Source organism: Strigops habroptila, chromosome Z (assembly GCF_004027225.2).
Source record: "Strigops habroptila isolate Jane chromosome Z, bStrHab1.2.pri, whole genome shotgun sequence".
NCBI classification, from domain to species: Eukaryota; Metazoa; Chordata; class Aves; order Psittaciformes; family Psittacidae; genus Strigops; species Strigops habroptila.
In genome coordinates this window covers 77,901,970-77,921,213 of record NC_044302.2, presented here as the reverse complement: position 1 = coordinate 77,921,213, position 19,244 = coordinate 77,901,970, and the positions used below count along the sequence as shown (strand labels likewise).

The window sequence follows — 19,244 nt, the reverse complement described above, 5'->3', positions numbered from 1 at the left end:
AAGTTCTGGTTAGATGTAAGGAAGAAGTTCTTTACTGTGAGGGTGGTGAGGCACTGGAATGGGTTGCCCAAAGAAGTGGTAAATGCTCCATCCCTGGCAGTGCTCAAGGCCAGGTTGGACAGAGCCTTGGGTGACATGGTTTAGCATGAGGTGTCCCTGCCCATGGCAGGGGGGTTGGAACTAGATGATCTTAAGGTCCTTTCCAATCCTAACTATTCTATGATTCTATGATTTCTTCCCCAAGATATCACTCCAACCATGCAATATAGATAGTCTATCTTGAAATAGATGTTCTTTATATCATAAAATTAAGGGCAGTGATAATGGTAGCTGTACTTCAGTTCAGCCATCATCAACAGACCTTTAGGAACGACATAATTAACTAAAGGCTTGTGCCGCTATGTTCTGATACCCACAAGCAAGTGAAACAAATATAATTTCAGTTCTGATAGATCTACCTCTATCTAAAAGCAGGCGAGGATGGTTACTCTAGTTCCTCTCCACTTAAGACATGAGATTTGCTGTATCTGAATAAGCACTCCTACATTCAGTGATCCTCCACAGCGATCACAAGGTACCAGGACCTAAACGGTTATTTCTCCTGACTGTGTCATACCTCTGAGGCAGTGAACTCTACACAGGAGTTTATTGCTTATGTGAATTCTTCTCTGACTATCAAAAGTGGCAAGCTTGGGATATTTCACACTGAAGCTTTTATACAGTACCTGTTGCCTGAGAAGGTCTTTCACATCTCCCAGTATTTGGTTCATCTGCATCATCTGACCCATCAGCTGCCTATTAAAATCACCTGCAGGGAAACAGCAATGAAAAAGAGTGCACACAACTCTCCCTTATTTGCCATGATAATTTTGAGATACAAGATGGAAACACCATGAAGAGCCAAGGAGGGCACACATTACTGTTACTTAAGCCCTGTACGAATCCTTAGAGCAAACACAGTATCTATTTCCAATTTTTATAGTGATTTGCATACTCAAGGCTTTTCTGGACTGAACTCCACTGTATATCACAGAAACGGGCAAAGCAGAAACCTCCCCATGGAGAGAAAACCAGTCTGTTTTTTCTACCATTATTTCAGTGGCAAGGCTCTCTAGTACGGCCTAACACCACTGGCAACTAATGCCACCAATGCTACTGGTTCCCTCCAGGCCTGCAACCAGCAACCTTAAGTGAAACCTTAGGATTTCAAGTTTTTCATGATAACCCATCTGGGGCACGAGGGCAAGGTGGGCATGAAGTATCTGTGGATAAATGGGAAGTCACCCTCCATAAGCGTATTCCATGTCACCATAACTGATTCCTGCATACTTTCAAAGTGAAGTTACCCAGCTTTCTGAGCAACCTCACTGTGCAGCTCCGATCATGCACCAAGAGTGCTTGCTCTGATGAAAACAGTCCTTTTAAGACCTGCAATTGGCTTTTCTTCCAAGAGGCAGCTCATCACACTGTACACACATTTCATGGCTGCCTTTGCTTCTAGGGGGTGCAGAGTTTGCATGGATTCACAACATGCTATGAATTCACATCAAAGCCAGTTCTCAATAACAAGCAACAAATTAAAGACCTCCAAGACAAGACCAAAAGTCACATCTGTCCATGAGCCAAGATCATGTGAGACTCCCGCCTGTTAACTGAAACATTAGTTTTGACCGAGTGACAGAAGAGAAGCAGAGAGCATGGTTAGTACATGAGCTTGCAGCACCTTCTGTTTGTAGCTCACTGCTGAGCTTGTAGCTCTCTTGAGCAGCCATTTGTTTACTTCTCTAAGTCTCTATGTCAAAACAAATTTCAAAATATATGCTCTTTTGCATTCTAATCAGGCAGGGTATTTTGATATTACGCCCAATGGCTTCAGGGAGGTTTACTGACGTGTCACTTTTGCGAGTACTGAAAAATTATATGAAAAACACTTTTCTTTATGTTTACCTCACTGTTTCAAACTTCAAAGCATGTCTCGTGGGAATTATCCCACTCCTAACATACTAAGTTTCCTTTATTTCAGATTTTCTCATCAAAACACTGAGTAAGTTTAAAAACTCGTGAACCACCTGTTCCACAACCTGCCTCTGTTCTAGACCCAACCTTGTCTTATCTTTATTTCGGAGAAAGGCACAGGAACTTAGTATCATGGGTATTTCACAATCCCATACTGGAACTTGGCACACAGGCTGTTGGGACAGATGCTAGGGTCTGTTCTTGCTTTGCTTGCTGTTTGCTGGGGTTGGTTGTTTTTTTTTTTTGGGGGGGGGGGGGGTTGGTTTGTGTATGTGTGTGGTTTTTTGTTTCTTTGCTTTGTCTGCAGTATAGACTCATAGTATGGTTTGGGTTTGAAGAGACCTTTAAAGGTAATCTAGTCCAACCCCTTTGCCATTGCAAGGACATGTTTCACTAGGTCAAGCTGCTCACAGCCCAGTCCAACCTGACTTTGAACGCCTTCACTGGCGACTTCGCTGGCCACCACGTTCCAGCTCAGGGACCTTGGCTTTAGAGAGGCCACAAGCTCCACTGCACAGCTAATTGGTCAAGGCAGGGCAAATGCACAAACACTAGCTTGTGTAATTGCAGGCCACAGTGAAATGCCTCACAGATACTTCTAGCTCTCTTGGGAACAATACTGGTTCAAGTACCCTCCTTGCCCCCATCTGGCAAAGTCAGAGTCCTGAAGTGTCATTCAAGACAAGAGAACAGTTTCCTGTCAGCCTATAATCCTCCACCAAAGAAGCTACATACAGCAGTTGCACATGGAACTACAAAGAAGCAGGTTCAAAGTAAGCAGAAGGAGGTATCTTCTCAGACATGATGAATTTCTTACCAGGAGACATTCTTGACCAAGCATTCAAAACTCACTGGACAGACTCATGGAACAAAACACACAGAGTAGGTTTAAATCCAGCCGGTAACTGAGTACCATGCAGCCACTCACTCACCCCCTACTTCCCACCTCCCTGGGCAGGATGGGGAGAAGAACTGAAAGAATGTAAAACCAGTGGGTTGAGATAAGAACAGTTTAGTAACTAAAGCAGAATGTAATACTAACACTACTAAGGGAAAACTAAAAGGTGAAAGGAAAAAACCCAATAAACACACGTGATACACAATACAATTGCTCACCTCCTGCCGACCAACACCCAGCCCGACCTGAGCAACAATCAGTCCCTTCCAGGTGACTCCCCCCAGTTTCTATACTGGGCATGACGTGCTGTGGTATGGAATACCCCTTTGGCCAGTTTGGGTCAGGTGTCCTGTCTCTGCTCCCTCCCGGCTTCCCATGCCCCCCCCTCACTGGCAGAGCATGAGACTGAAAAGTCCGTGATCAGGGTAAGCACTACTGAGCAACAACTAAAAACATTGGTGTGTTATCGGCATTGTTCTCAGACTAAAGCTGAAACACAGCACTGCACCAGCTGCTAGGAAAAAAATTGACCAGGACAAGCACAAAACACAAAGACTCCACCTCTGAGGGAGGGCTCTGTATACTGTGAAATGCTGGAAAACAGGAAAGCATTCAGGGAAAAAACACACTATAACTCCACTCTTACTTCTTGCCCTTGGGTCTATATTGGCATACTCTCTAACAGTAGCTAGGTTAAAAGAACCTTTGGTCTGGTGCAACATAGCTATGTTTTTTAAACTATGTCAGACTCAGGTACCCTAAGTGAACTAGATGGCCTCCAAAGATCCCTTTTGACCTGAATGATCTTATGATGATGACTACATACAGCATATTAATCTCATTTACCAAATGAGCATCCACAACTTCTCCGGGCAACCTGTTCCACTGCCTCACCACCCTCATAGCAAAAGAATTTCTTCCTAATGTCTAATCTAAATCTTTCATCTGTCAGCTTAAAACCATTCCCCCTTGACCTGCCACTATATGCTCTCGTAAAATGTCCCTCTCCAGATTTCTTGTCAGCCTCACTTAGGTACTAGAAGGCTGTTATAAGGTCTCCCCTGAGCCTTCTCTTCTGAAGGCTGAGCAAACCCAACTCTCTCAACCCCTTCACAGGAGAAGTGCTCCAGCCCTCTGAGCCTCTTCATGGCCTCCTCTGAACTTACTCAAGCAGGTCCATGCCCCTCTTGTGTCGTGGGCCCCAGAGCTGAACTCAGTACTGCAGGTGGGCTCTCACGAGAATGGAGTACAGGGGGAGAATCACCCCTCTTGACCTGCTGCTCACACTTCTTTTGATGCAGCCCAGCATACAGTTGGCTTTCTGGGATGTGAGCACACACTGCTGGGTCATGTTGAGCTTCTTAGCAACCAGCACCCCCAAATCCTTCTCCTCAGGGCTGCCCAGCCTGCAGTTGTGCTTGGGATTGCCCTGACCCAGGCACAGGATCTTGCTCTTGGCCTTGTTGAACTTCATAAGGTTTTCACTGGCCCACCTCTCCAGCCTGTCCAGGTCCCTCTGGATGACACTTCTCTCCAGCGTGCCGACTCCACCACACAGCTTGCTGTCATCAGCAAACTTGCTGAGGGCGCACTCAATCCCACTGCCTATGTCGCCAACAAAGATGTTGAACAGGATCAGTCCCAACACCAACCCCTGAGGGACACCCCTTGTCACTGGTCTCCACTTGGACATTGAGCCACTGACCACAACTCTCTGAGTCTGGCCATCCTTATCCACCGAGTGGTCCGTCTGTCAAATCCACACCTTTCCAATTCAGAGACAAGGATGCCGTGTGGGGCAGTGTCAGATGCTTTGCACAAGTCCACGCAGATTATCAGTCGCTCTTCCCTTATCCACCAATGTTGTGGCCCCATCACAGAACGCCACCAGATTTGTCACAGGAGTTTCCCTTAGTAAGGCCATGTTGGCTGTCAGCAATCACGCCCTTATTGTCCATCTGCCATAGCATAGTTTCTAGGAGGATCTGCTCCCTGACCTTGCCAGGCACCAAGCTGAGTCTGACTGCCCTGTAGTTCCCTGGGTCTTCCTTTTTCCCCCTTTTTAAAAGTGGGGGTTATGTTTCCTCTTTTCCAGCCAGCAGGAACTTCGCCTCACTGCCACGACTTCTCAAGTATGATAGATAATGGCTTGGCAACTTCATCTGCCAGTTCCCTCAGGACCCATGGATGTCTCTCATCAGGTCCAATGGACCTGTGCACCTTCAGGTTCCGCTGATGGTCTCAAACCTGATCTTCTCCTACAATAGGCTGCTCTTCACTCTCTCAATCTCTGCCTTTGCCTTCTGCAACTTGGGCAGTGTGACTGGAGCTCTTGCCAGTGAAGATAAAGCAAAAAAGTCATTGAGTACTTCAGCCTTCTCCATGTCCCGGGTAATCAGGTCTCCCGTTTCCTTCCAGAGAAGGCCCACACTTTCTGACGTCTTCCTTTTATCCCCGGTGTACCTGTAGAATTTTTTCTTCTTGTCCTTAACACGGAGAAGTTTTCCCTAATGTCCCTGGTCAGATTTAATTCTGCCAGGGCTTTAGCTTTCCTAACCTGATCCCTGGCTGCTCAGACAATTTCTCTGTCTTCCTCCCAGGCTACCTGTCCTTACATCCTCTGTAGGCTTCCTTTTATGTGCTTGAGTTTGTCCAGGAGCTTTTGTTCATCCACACAGGCCTCCTCCTGTTTTCGCCTGACTTCCTCTTTGTTGGGATGCATCATCACTGAGCTTGCAGGAGGTGATCCTTGAGTACTAACCAGCTTTCTTGGGCCCTTCTTCCCTTCAGGGCTTTCCCAAGTATTTTCCAATTAATATGAAAACACATGATTTTACCAAGATACTTAGGTCTCATATCCCTATACAGCTAAGCATTTGCATTCCAGCTTTTTCTGGCTCAAGGCAAATTGTGGTTATCTGATATATTGCCCCTGTAAAAGGACACCATGAAGCAAATACAAAGTGCAACGCAGCTGAATTAATATTGCTGTTGGAACATTTGCGCCTTCCCTTTGGTGGATTTGACTATGTAGACTTTGAATATATTCATGCAGGTTGTTTTATTATTATTATTAATATGATACTAATTCTACTTGCAGGTAATAAGCAACTGAATTTGAGAGGCTCAGCCAGGCGGAGGCAGCCAGGGAGAGATAATATGTCTCTGTGTTGCTACCATTTGTATTATTGATTAATGAGCAAAAAGTTACAAATGAGAAAGCTGCAAGTCTGCAACCTGGAAACCTCATTCGCAGAGCTGTGAGTTTCTCCAGGAGCAAACACTGAATTGCCCTTCCTTTCTATGTGCAAATGCCTGTTGATTTAGGGGAAAAAGAGAAACCTTTGATGACAAAACTCTATTTTTTGCCTGTGTGTATATATATATGTGTGTGTGTGTGAACGAGCAAGAAAACAGAAGCACATGCAATTGAGGATTTAAATAATTAAAGCGCAAAACAGATTCTGTTACCGCTGCACACCACTGACTCCTACATTCATATAATATACTCAGGATGCTCTCATATAAAATTTGTGTATCTTGCCTCTATTCTAATCGAAAGTAGCAATGCTGCAGGGTTGCGTTTGGGGGGGCAGGAAATGGCATGAGAGAGAGAACTTCACATGGAACCTATTTCAAACCTGGAATCACTTTTCCCCCCACTAGTTGTCACATGTTAACATACTGCATGCATAGTGTGAACCCACTCTTCTCCCTCACACCCACAGCAGAAAGGCAGACCAACAGGGACTAGGAAGGAGTACAGATGGGGCAGTCTAGCCCAGGTTTACTGGGTTGAGAGGTTAGAGAGCACCCTTGCCCATCACAGAGGATTTCACCCAGCTCCTGGGGAGCCGCAGAAATCCCAGTACCTTTCAGCTCCTTCCTTTCCTCCCTGTTCCCAGCTCAGTCTCCATAATGCTCAGCACAGGCAGAAAAGGAATTTGTTTTGGAGCAGATTTCCAGTCCAGCAGGTGACACAAGCCTTGGCTAACTTGCAGCAGGGCTAGTGCCTGCCTTGTGATGGCTTTCTCCTCCTGCTCTCATGGGCTATGTAGCTGTAGCACCAACACACTCTGCAGTCTCCTCTGTCCTTCTTCATGCCCAATTCCTTCCCTCTCTGGTATACTCCAATGATCAACAAAAAGTGAATACTGGCCACTGTACTGTACATTGACAGGTCTTGCTACTCTGTCTATCTAACTATTTTCATAAAGCCTGTAGCAGCGTACCACATTTAGGACTATTTCCTACCTGCAATTTGAATACTTAAAATATTATTAAATTGACACAAACAGATCATGATCACAAAAGGCTGTCTCTAAATTAGGCTAAAAAGCCTCTTTTAATCATTAAGACTCCTCCTTCACTAGGAACACTCCTCATTGCTTTATCACCAGTGATAGTGACTTTTTTCTCCAAACTGAGCTATTTCTAAAACATTTACAGGATATTATCATGGCTGTAGTTCCACAATTTTAGTATTCATCACATTAGCTTCTTGCACTGGTATCCTAAGGAACAATTCAAACTCCTGGTTGCAGGCCTTACCTGTGTACTGAGGAACAGGTTCAATTTGTTGAAGAAAACAATCCTGCAGGTTCCCCACTTGGGCAAGTGTTCCTCCAGTTACTAGCTTCAGCTCATCTAGTGCCTCCTGGAGTCATGAGAAAAACAGAGCTCACAATTCTGGGACAATGGAAAAAATGTGAAATATCAGACAAAGTAAATAATTTTTTTAGAGAGGTTGTCCATTTCCTGAGCATGCAGGGCTCCTACACCATCCCTTTCAGGACCACCCATCACCATCTGAATTGTAACAGAATTCCTAATCTCTGCCTTGCAGATTTTCACATAGCTGTGGTTTTATTTTGAACTATTTGTTTTACTATTTGGATTCATAAGATCTCACACACCAGGAAGTTCACATATTTTTATATTCGTGACATAGAAGAATGATTTTTTTTGTTGTTGTTGTTGAACTGAATCCAACGGGGTCTTTCCCTCGCCACTCTCAAATAGGTTTACATTCATGTCAGGAACATGGGCACCTTAGCAATTCTCCATATAAACAAGCTCATTTCCAAGCCCGAAACGAAACAAAGCAATGGGGCAACCTGGGGGCAGCATGCCTTCGCACCTTCTAATGCATATTTTGCATCAACAACGATGGAACCTGTTTGTAGAAGATACTGTTTACCTCAGACTGTTTATATAGAGCTGACAGGAAGCTATGTGAACCTCAAACAGAGAAAGAAAAGCTATTGTAGTCAAACAGATGGGGATCGGACCCTTACACCATCTCCCTCTTCTCTTGCCTTTTTAGTCCATGTGGCTTATCATGAAGAGGAAAGCCATGTCGCAAAGCCAAGGGTTGCTTAGCCATGTTGCAAAGCCAAGGGTTGCTTATAGTGAACAGCTATAAGAAGCTGATGAAGAGCTGCCATTACTGCATCAGGTAAGTCCCTGCAAAAGGTTCAATCCCAAGAAACCTAGCCTGAAGTAAGAGAGGCAGTAACTTAGTTTTTTTAATAAGCTAAAAATTGTGTTTAAAACAAATAGCATAACTGTTACAGGGTTCAATGAAACTAAGATTTCACCTGCTTTATATGGAACTTATATTTATTTCACAAGTTAATACTCAGGTTACTGAAGCACACTGTACAAAGCTTGGCCACTGCATGGGCTGAGGTCTGGAGACAATGATCCAGAGGATCCCAGGTGATCCCTTTAAGCATTTGGCCTGCTCCCAGTTTTCCTACTTACCTGTGGCTTCTCCTGGAAAGTGCGCAACTCTACCACCGCCAATATCTGAGACAGTGCTGAAAATGCTTTGGGCAGGTCCTGAATGGCACCTACTTGCAGGCAGTCCAGATACAACTCTATTGTGCTTGATCCCTGCTGCAGGCCACTCAGCCACAAGATGACAGCATGGGGTTTCCCATCAGCCAGCTGGACGTTGCTAAAGATCACTGAATTCAACCTCCCATCACTCTTCAGATAGCGCAGCACCACTAGTACAAAATACACAGAAGGACTATCAGAGGGTAGCAGATAACCCAAGGTTGATCAACGAAGGTCATGTGGGAATCTGCAGTTCTTCTGGTATTTTTCCACATCAGCTTTTGTAAATGCATTCCATATGAAGATATAAACGGTAATAATAAATGAGACACTGACTTTCAGAGCAGGATTACCAGGAATCTTGTGTGACTCCCCATCTTTAAAGCATTGCTGCCTGCAGACTGTGTTTCACTGCTCTGTCCTGGCCTCTCTAACTGGCTTAGCCAATGTCACTTTACAGGCCAAAATGTGCTAAAATACAAGTGCTAAAGCAAAGGGTGTAATGGACACCTTGCAGTCAGCACTTTGATATCTGATAGACCTAGAAATTCTCTGTAGCAGAAACTTACAACTAGAAAAATCAGTTACAGTGATGCATATTGCATTGAGTGAGGCCATCTGACAGTGTATTCAAAGGCAGCATTAAAGAAACCAAAGGAAGCATGAGTCCAAGCCGGTAACCAGCAGTTCTCTGCAACAAATAGTAAAACCAAAATATAATGCAGAGAAGACATATTCCACCCTTAGAGATGACTAAGCCCCTTCTCAACTATTCTTTAAGCCATTAGTGAAGGATCTACTTGATAATTCACACAAAAGATTTTCATTTTATGAAGTAAAATTCACCTTCAAAAAAACACAACAGCAAACAAAAACTCTTACTGCGTAATACTGAAGAAATGTCTCTTTCCTAAGGAAATTGAATCAGTAAGCCAGGATCTGCAAGCTAAATCTCTTAGACCAGCTAGCTAGTTCTCTCTACAAAATCTCTCCCTGGCTCTCCTAATGCATATCTTCTGAAGCAATGAGCTGAGCGCATCTAGAGAGTACATAACTGCTCTACAGTGTTAGTCAGACCTTGTTTCAAAGATCCCACTGATCACCAGCCTGTATGTCCCTTATTTCCTCATGAAAAGTTATGTGCATTGAGGAGTCAAGCTGCACAGATGCTGGGCACCTGAACAGTTAAGTACTGGCTCTTGTGAATATCTGTTAGAAGTCCACAGAGGGCTGCTACTGTTGCATCAAGGGAGAGCTCATAAATACTCTGACCTTCACGAAACACCTACATTAACATGAGGTCAACTAAAAATTGTGTATATAGTGAAGGGGAAAACTCTTTACTAGCTTCAGAGCTAATTAACACCGACTGAACTCATCCCATTTCTATTCATTCAACAAATTATCTTTCCATCTCTCAACTACTAATGTACCCTTTTTGATGCTGCAATACCTCTGTTTGTCGGTGACCTTCTGAGTTACTGAGTACATGTTCCCTACTATTTTTCTAATTGTTCAGCCTAATGATTAAAAGAATTCAGATTTATACCAGCATGAACAGGTCACGGTATGCCTCCATCCTTAGAGTCTACACTAGTGCTAATATCCCAGCAGCTGTGATCAATACCAGGAATGTTTTCACTGCTGTCTATGTCAAAACACTGCCAGAGCTGAGATTTCCACCAAGATGCATGAGGTCACCTGTAACTTGCTAAAAAGTAGTGTTTCTTGGCAACTTCAAAGATCTGGCAGGACAGAGTACATTGCAGGCATTACATTTGTGTGAATATTATGCACGCCTGGCCACATGAAAGCAAGGTCTTTGGATCTTGGCCCTACATTCAGAGTGACCAAACACAGCAGTATGCTAGAGAAAGAAAGAGAAGATGGTGGCAGACAGAATGGACCCTGCTAGAACAGTTTCGGGACAAGGAGCAGTCTGGCTTGGTAGGTGGATCAAATACTCCTTCCTCAGGCAGAGCCAAATATCCATCTGGTAAACTAGAGTAGGCTTTCGAAGGGAGATTTTGCTGGACCACAGCCTCTGCCTCTGTAAGATTTAACTCATCCAAGCCCCTGCATTATGTGTTTGCTGCTATGATATTCTACACTGACATTCATTAGAGTAAGTGGCTCACCTGTACTGTTTAAGAAACAGATTTTCAATGAAACTAGTAATCCTGCAAATAAATGGGAACTGTTTCACAGAATTGTTGTTACATCACTTATGCACTTACTGCTGTTTGTTCCATAACCAAATCATTCAAAAAAACCCCACCGATGCTATTTGCCTCTGAAAAGTACATTGGTCTAACCAAAACAAGCTAAGCAGTTTCCCAGTAATTCAGATCTGTGCTTTAAAAACATTTAGGCGCTATGAACATTTTACTATCAGACCACAACAAAAACAGAACAAATCATTTGGAACACAGCTCTCAATGTGGCACTTTTAAAGGATAACTAAGGACTGCTTTGGGCTACTTAGATCAGAACTGGGTGCATAAGTGGAAATACCATGCAGAAGAAGCACTATGCATATACGCACCCTTCCAAAACCATAGATATTTAGACCCTGCATTTTGCTAAGACACCAACATTGCCTGACCACTTAAGTGAGGATCTGTGGTCTGGAGAGGATCACAAACAGCTCCCACACCCCATACTTTCAGCTCACACAACGATCTCCTGGATGCAGTTTAACTTACTGTATAAAGTAGCCATATGGGACACTTGACACTTCCAGAGAAGTCACATGTGTAACCACCACCTACTACTCGCAAACTGCCACACACCTTCAACAAGGTGCACTGAAGTAATAAGGAGGCAAAGAGACCTTTACAACTGGTAGGTTACAGATCTTCCCCATCTACTCAACACTGGTCACTGACAGGACAAGTTCCTTCATGTTGTTGCCTATCTATATGCCACCATCCTGTCACAGACACTTCTCAAATACAACACTAACACACTGAGGACAAAACCAAAGGAAACCACCTAACCTTCCCCCAGGAAGTCTCTTTAGTCTGTTAGTTAAAGCATATCAGCAACAATCAGGTAGGCAGGAATTCCTGAAAATCAAAAAAAGAGTTTGATGTATTCACAATTGTATGGATACAGACATATGTGTGCACACTTATGCAGTCCTATATATAAAATTCACACATATAATTTTGTGTGTATGAGACGGCAGGCGGGGAGAGAGAGGATGTATGTGTGATCGACTATTTCTTTACCAATTAGGTAAAGAAACCCAACACACACATAGGACAAATGTTCTTATTCCCCAAGCTCAGAAAGATTTTGGCAGACCTGATGAAACTACCAGTGTTTTCTCTAACTCATTCCCCTACATTTCCCAAGCAAAAGGTGTGCTTTTCCTCAGCACACAGAATTATTTTCCTATGTATAAACTAAAATTTATCAGTAGAGTTTCTCAGTATATTGTACTTAGCTGCCTGCTTACAACATTTGCAGCAGCAAATTATCATGGCAGTAGTGAAGTCAATAGAGCAACTCTAATTTGCATAATTCACCAATTTTTCACTGAACCTTAAAATTGCAATATATCCTAGGTCTGGTCTAGACAGCAATGAAAGCTCTCCATATGTAAAAGTCTGCCGAAGTTCCTACTCTGATTCCTGATTAACTGATTTCAGTAAGAGAAGAACACACACTTTAATTCACCCAGTAAGTGCTAGGAATGTTTGTCTTGCTTAGTCACATCTAACCTCCAGGGTCAGCAGAACAAGAACCTGCCTTTCATATGCATGAGGCAGCATGTGCGTGTCCCCCTCACATTCCTTAGTAATAAGAACCAGTGATTGTCCCAAAGGGGAAAAGAAAAAAAGGGAAGTAAAAAAAAAAACAAACCGGAAACCACAAACCAAAAAACAAATCACCAAAAAAAATCCCCAAACTGACTCCTTTCTCCATACTCCATTTTTTAACTCTTCTCAGGATTGTTCAGAGCATTTCCAAAGCAGAGTGGAGATACCAGGTGATTGTCAGGTTAGCTTCCCTTGGCCAGGAAAGAGCAGCATCCAGCAAGAGGAAGGAAAGAGAAGGGGAGTGAGAAGGGATGTAACCAACACTTTCATCATGCCGCCTAAGTGATGACAGCATGCAACAGGAATGACTCAAGCACAAAGGTTAATCACACAGTTTTCAACATCCATCTGTGACACACCAATAACTATGGATCCAACGCTAGTTTTCCCCTGCATACTTCATACATACTTCAAACAACTCACCTTTATTCATTCGTCCCATTACTGTAAATTCAAAATACTTGCTGTTGTCAGCTGACGAATACAGGCCAAATACGGTGGCTGTGCTCTTCGGCTGCAGTTGGAACGATGAGAGCAAGTACACATCATTCAGCATAGGATCACTAAGTGCTTGTTGCAAGAACTTTGTTACCACTCTCTCATTGGAATACGGAAGAAGATCAAAAACTGAAAAATAAGCAAGTTTCAACAGCAATTTAAAAATAAAAACGACCAAAGAAGAATGCAGTCTGAAGCCAACCACTGCAGACTGCACACTCTTCACTATTTCCATATGGATATTTTAAAATGAACCCAAGTTGTCCTACCTAAAATAAACAATATGAAAACAAAAATTAATAACATTAATGCTATCTTTAAAAATCAGCTAGTCCAATCCCCTGCCATTAGCAGGGACATCTAAAGCAACCTGATCTAGTGAAAAATGTCCCTGCACATGGCAGGGGCATTGGACTAGATGATGTTTAAAGGTCCCTTCCAACAAAAACTATTCTAGGATTCTGCCAAAATATCATACAGATTTTGTTGCAATGGATCATCTTTTAGCAACTGGGGTTTTTTGGGTTTTTTTGGTTTTGTTTTTTTAAAAACAGGAATTATTGCTAAGTTACTAATATAGAAATACCTATTCTTCTGTATCTTGCAGTACACAGCATTTTCAGGTAGATCTATAATATTTTTCTCTCCTGAGGATGCACCTCAGCAGAAAGCTTTTCAACCTATTTCTGCTATCATAATCAGAAACTTGTGTTCACATTCCAATTAGACTGAGGATCCAGCATCAAAAAAATTCAGATTTCCAGTGTACTTATCCTAAGAATCATTTTGATGACATCTACAGTGCACCATTATAATTCTGAAAAGCCAAGTAAGCAATATTGATGTTCATAACCTCCTTCTCACTTCACTGACTTCTAACAAGCTATATTATATAAATAAGACTTATCATTTCCTTCTGGCACAGATAACAAAGAAAGACAGAACTGACCAAAAAAAAAAAAAAAAAAAAAAAATCGAAAAAACCCCTTGAACACATAGTGAAAGCCATTTCAAATTTTCCTTGCAATTTCCGCACAATGCATCAGCAAAGAGTATTATGACATATATATGACATTATGCTCATACATATGTCAGCTACCCCCCCTTACAGCACTGAAACACGAACTGGGGATCTCCTCAGCGTTCCTAAATCCATGATGTCTCCAAACTCCATAAACTATTTCACTAGGTTTCTTGATAATCTCCTAGTTCAACCTACTATTACTAAAGAAGTGTATATATTATACCCTTCCAATAAAGTCTGATGAATGACTATGCACAAGTGTTATTTAAATATAATGGCCCATTTAGCTACTGTATGCTGCTGCCACTCCACAGGCCTATTATAGCTGGGCCATATTTTTCTCCTACACCAGCAGAATACTGTAGAGCTGCGACTGGAGAAGAGCCCTGAACACCAGGCAGACAGCAAAAGCACATGACGGCACACTGTGCCTTACCATGATTGAAGAGTGTGGTTGTGCCACTTCAGTTTTCCAGGCCAAAAAACAGTGGACCTTTGGAGAGGAGTCCTTTCTGCCCAGCATGACCTGAAAGCTGTCTTCATCAACTAAGATGATGGGGTCATCCTACCCCCAGTGTTTCCGTATGCTACAAGCAGGAGGAGACTGAAGAGCGCTCAGGACAATCCCACAGGCACACAGACCTACACTCAGCCATGGGGTATACCTTTATATTAGGCCCTGGGATCACGCTGCTTCCACTGCTCATTCTGGAGCATCCATTCATTTAGATAATAATGTAATTTCCAAAAATGAAGATATTTTTCCCTTCATCTCAGGAAATACACTGAATACAGATCATCACTTAAGTCTACACTTGGATTGGGTCCAAGGATGCCATGACTCTATGGATACATTTCAGGACACATTACAAAAAGAATCAGGCCCTTAATTTGCATGCACTTGTAATACTGTAGTCAAACAACTAAGAAACACGTATCTAAGATGGATCTGGTCAAAGAACTTCTCTTTCAATCAGTTCAGATTTACAGCATCCCGGGACAACTGCTGCTCTCACTGAAAGCAGCGACCCAGATAGCAGAGGCAAAAGGCTGGGCATTTCACCATGTTCATGGTACAGAGAGCAAAGAAATTGCCCAAGCAAGGGATTGAATGCAACCCACAACTGTGTACAACATCATTTTGCAGGTAATAATTATTCATAAAACAGAACTGTATCTTCTCAGCTGGAGTACCGCAATACCATACTTATGTCTCAGACAGCATAAAATATAGCTATACTTTTTATCTAGTCCTTCTAGATCTGTTGGCAGATTTTATATCAATTTCTGTGAGACTAATTAATCCCTGCTACAGTCAAACACTTAAAAATAATTGAGAGATATTACAAAAGTAATGACTAAACACTGGCAAATGCCTGTCTAATCTTATGGAAAACATTTGCTGCAATTTGCATATTGAAACCAATGCTGAAATTGGTTTGGTAGTTGTGTTCTATAAAGCACATTGCTTCAACCGGATCCTTCAGCACCGTGTTATGGAACCCTCTCTTGGGATATCTTTGCTGACTGGCATGTAGATGCAGTCCATGTAAGGATCCATCCTTAGTGTAAATTACACACATGCTAGCAAAAGTGGCTAGCAGAAGAGCAATAGGGTTATGAAAACTAATTTCATACCCTCAGTAGAGTTGGCAAAGAGACAGCTCTTAGACCATACAGAGATGCTTGTTTGGAAGGAACAAGATAAAAAAAGATTCGCAAGGATTTCAGATTCAATCTTTAGAAGAATCTCACCTTTCTCCCTTTGTCTCTCTGGAACGCTACACTTAAAAAAATGGATAGAAAAGGACTGCCAATGCTGTAAGGCACAAGCAGCTGTTTTCAATCCATGCAGAGAGAGCAAAGACTCAGGCATGCCTCGGAGCACAAGTATGCATATCCACGGGGCTAAAAAGAGCCTACTCGTGAGACTGACCAGGAATTCTCTCCCTCACCTGCTTCCTGCGGTTTTTAGAAGGGAGCTGCTTACCTTCCTATGAAAATGCTAACAAGGGATCAGCTACACCTTGAGACAGTGGCAAACCACTCTCTGGAGATCTGCTCAAAAAGGCTAGCCCTTCAGATGGGAGCTAAAAGACAGGACATAAAGCCCTAAGAGAAGGAGGCACAGAAGAGGGAAATTAGTGGCACAGAAGAGAATGGAGTTCAAAATAAAAGACTCTTCTTTCCCTTAATCCTGCTGCCATGTCACACCAGCTTTCTGAGACCCTCCAAGGTTCCTGTCTGCTCACAGCTAACCATAATTGTAAACATAAACACCGTTCAGCACTTTTCAAGGTAACTAATGATGGCTCAGGCAGCTGAAGTGAAACCCTAACTCCACTGCAACGGCTTGTGATGACTGTGACAAGGTGAATACCTTACATGCTGAGAGCGGCATCTTTCACAGGCCACTGACCCTTACAAGCTGGAGATCTGCCTCAGTTGTTTGGGGTTTTTTTTAAGTGTGGCAATACCCTACTTCTCAATATAACAATTTTCTGAGATGTTTTTACATCAAGAAGGACTTTAACAGACGCTTTTGGTAATACAGGTAAATTAATCCGATTGGCTGTCTTTTAGATCTGCTTCACTTAAATAAGGAATGACCGATTAAAACGTCAAAGATCATTTCATAAGACAATGGAGGGGTTAAAAACGCACAGAGAAGCCGATTTTTAAGGCTCCGGGAGCGGCATCAAGTTACACTAACTGCTGCATTTGGTAGCTGAGCTGCTTCCAGTCAGAAGCGACTGCTGGATAGCAATACCGCATACTTTATGCATGCTCTAAAATAAAAACTTACTACGTGCATAGTATTACCAAAGTAATTCTGGATTTGGATGGTAACCGTTTTCTTGTGCACTTTATGAAGGAGTTTTCCAAGGAGTTGTCACAGCTTAGCAACTCGCCTCTCGAGAGAACTTGAAACTGAAGAAGGGCTCTTCAGACATTCGACACACCTACCAGCACCTCTGCTGCTTATTTCGAAGGGGTGGCTGATGGAGCGGCTACATCACCGCCCCCTCTGGCTCCCACCTGCGGCCGAGCCAGGGGGCCGGGGCAGCGGGCGGCTCCCGAGCGCTCTCCGCGCCCCGCCGGCCAGCACGGACCCGGCTGCCCGCGACGGCGACGGCTGCGGCTGTGCACGTGCCCGCGGAGCTGGCGACTCCCCAGCGCCTTCCCTGCCGGCACAGGGCTTCCGGCCGGGGCGACGGGGCACCGCAAACCCAGAGCCGTCCTGGATGAAGGAGGGGACAGTCAAGGGTGCTAACGGGAGGGAAGCAGGGTCGGCAGGGTCCTTACCTCGGGGGGCGGGCGAGGCGGCGCGGCCCGGGCACAGCTGCAGGGCGAGGGACAGGAGTAGCAGGGCGGCACCGCGCCCGCACCCCATGATGCGCTGGCCGAGGAGCGCGGCGGAGGACGGCAGGCCTTCTGGTCGGGGCACCCCCGTTTAAGAGCGGCGGCCCCGGGTCCGGGGAGGGACGGCGGCGGGCGGCAGGCCATTGGCCGGGGCTTCCCCGGCCCCCTGGGCGGGCGGGGTAGGGTCGCGCCGCGCCGGGGACAAGGCGGTGGTCCAAAAGGCGGGGAACAGTCGGTGGCTGCGCTCGGAACGACCGGCATTGGCGGGGGTCTCAGTGCCCGGGCAGAGCCGGAGATCAAAGTGTGATAGAATGATCTGTGTTGGAAGGGACCTTAAAGATTCATCTAGTTCCAAGCCCCACTGCCACGGGCAGGGACACCTTCCGCTAGCACAGGTTGCTCAAAGCCCCATCCGCTGGCCTTAAACACTTCCAGGAATGGGGCAGCCACAGCTTCTCTGGGCAACCTGTTCCAGTATCTCATCACCCTCAGAGTCTTGCTGAGGTCCAGCAAAATGACTGTCTGTCGGGATCCTGACTGGAGTCTGCCCGTTAAGGAGCCCTGGAAACTGAAGCATATTTAATGGCATTGAATTCAAAACAGGTGGGGATGAATTGGTGTGTAGGCTTGGTCTGGGTTGGAGTTTAACTCTTCCACTTTTCCTTATGCAAGAGTGTCACCAAAAGGGGCCGTGCAGACTGCACACTGGGGCAGGCTGGGCTTCTAGAAGACTGACTGGCAAAGTGAGGATTGTCTTATCTGCTCCTCCATTTCACTATGAAAGCTCAGGAGCATTGGGAGAGCTCAACCTGACGGGGTTGAGGCTATTGGAAAAGGTTGCTTGTCTTAACAAACCCCCAAACCTGATGACTTTACCAAAGTCAATTTTTTAAAAGACTTCTACTTTCAACTACAACAGTTTTCAGTATTGTGTGTGCCTCCAGGGTGTCATTATCCCACTGTTTCCCCTCCAGTCCAGAAAATTCTAGCCTCTGCATCGCTGATGTTTAGAAAGGATGGGAGAAAGGGAGCAAGTAAGCGCATGAGCAAGCCCCTTTGGGGCTGAGCAGTGCCACCAGTATCTTCATGCCCACATGAAACCACCCATCAGGCAGCTCCCCTGCTCACAGGAGGAGTCTTCCACACGACCATATGGCAGCAGAAGGGCTGCAAGGTGCTTCTGCCACTCAGCAGCTGACAGCACGTAGTGGGCTTCCCAACCTGCTGCATCACCCTCTTTGTCCTGTGCCTCTCTGTGTGCCTCAGCCCTGCAGACTCTGTCACATCAGAAGAAACCCAGGAAGCCATGGTTGGTCCCCTTGCAGTTTGCTACCTACCCAGCACACAGTTGCAACAGCTGTAACTGTCTGATATTATTTACATCATAAAAAGAAAGGCAACAATAGGAGGGAAATTTTATGTTCGGTGAGAAAAGTAGTGTTGATTAATGTTCAGTCGCATCAGGCTTGGCGTATACAGCTAACAAGCACCACGGAGATCAGCCCTTGGGGGGCTCATTGTGTGGAAGGCAAGAAACAGCACGCTACAGGGCAGGGGCAGCACAGCACACTGGAGGCTCTGCCTCCACACAGAGCACGAGGGCGGGCCAATGCAGCTGTGATGAGATTTCCAAATACCTCCTGCTGGACCACACTCACAAGCGCTGTAGTTGCCTGCCCTGCTTGGTATATACCCTGTATGACACCCTACTTCTTATATTCTCTGTGTAACACAGACCCACTCCTTCAGTTACTTATTCCTTCCCCTGCCCATT

At 44.6% G+C, this 19,244-nt stretch overlaps 1 protein-coding gene across 1 annotated transcript in view; it reads right to left on the bottom strand.

Moving 5' to 3' along the window:
• The window catches only part of THBS4 (thrombospondin 4), a 37,808-nt gene extending 24,601 nt beyond the window's left edge, over window positions 1-13,207 (bottom strand). Inside the window, exons 1-4 of the mRNA XM_030511944.1 lie at window positions 13,009-13,207; window positions 8,681-8,928; window positions 7,466-7,571; window positions 726-808 (exon numbers count right to left, since the gene is read on the bottom strand). Coding sequence (XP_030367804.1) covers window positions 726-808; window positions 7,466-7,571; window positions 8,681-8,928; window positions 13,009-13,141 — 570 coding nt within the window. The 5' untranslated portion in view covers window positions 13,142-13,207. The remainder of the gene's footprint in view (window positions 1-725; window positions 809-7,465; window positions 7,572-8,680; window positions 8,929-13,008) is intronic.
• Window positions 13,208-19,244: the final 6,037 nt, after the last annotated feature.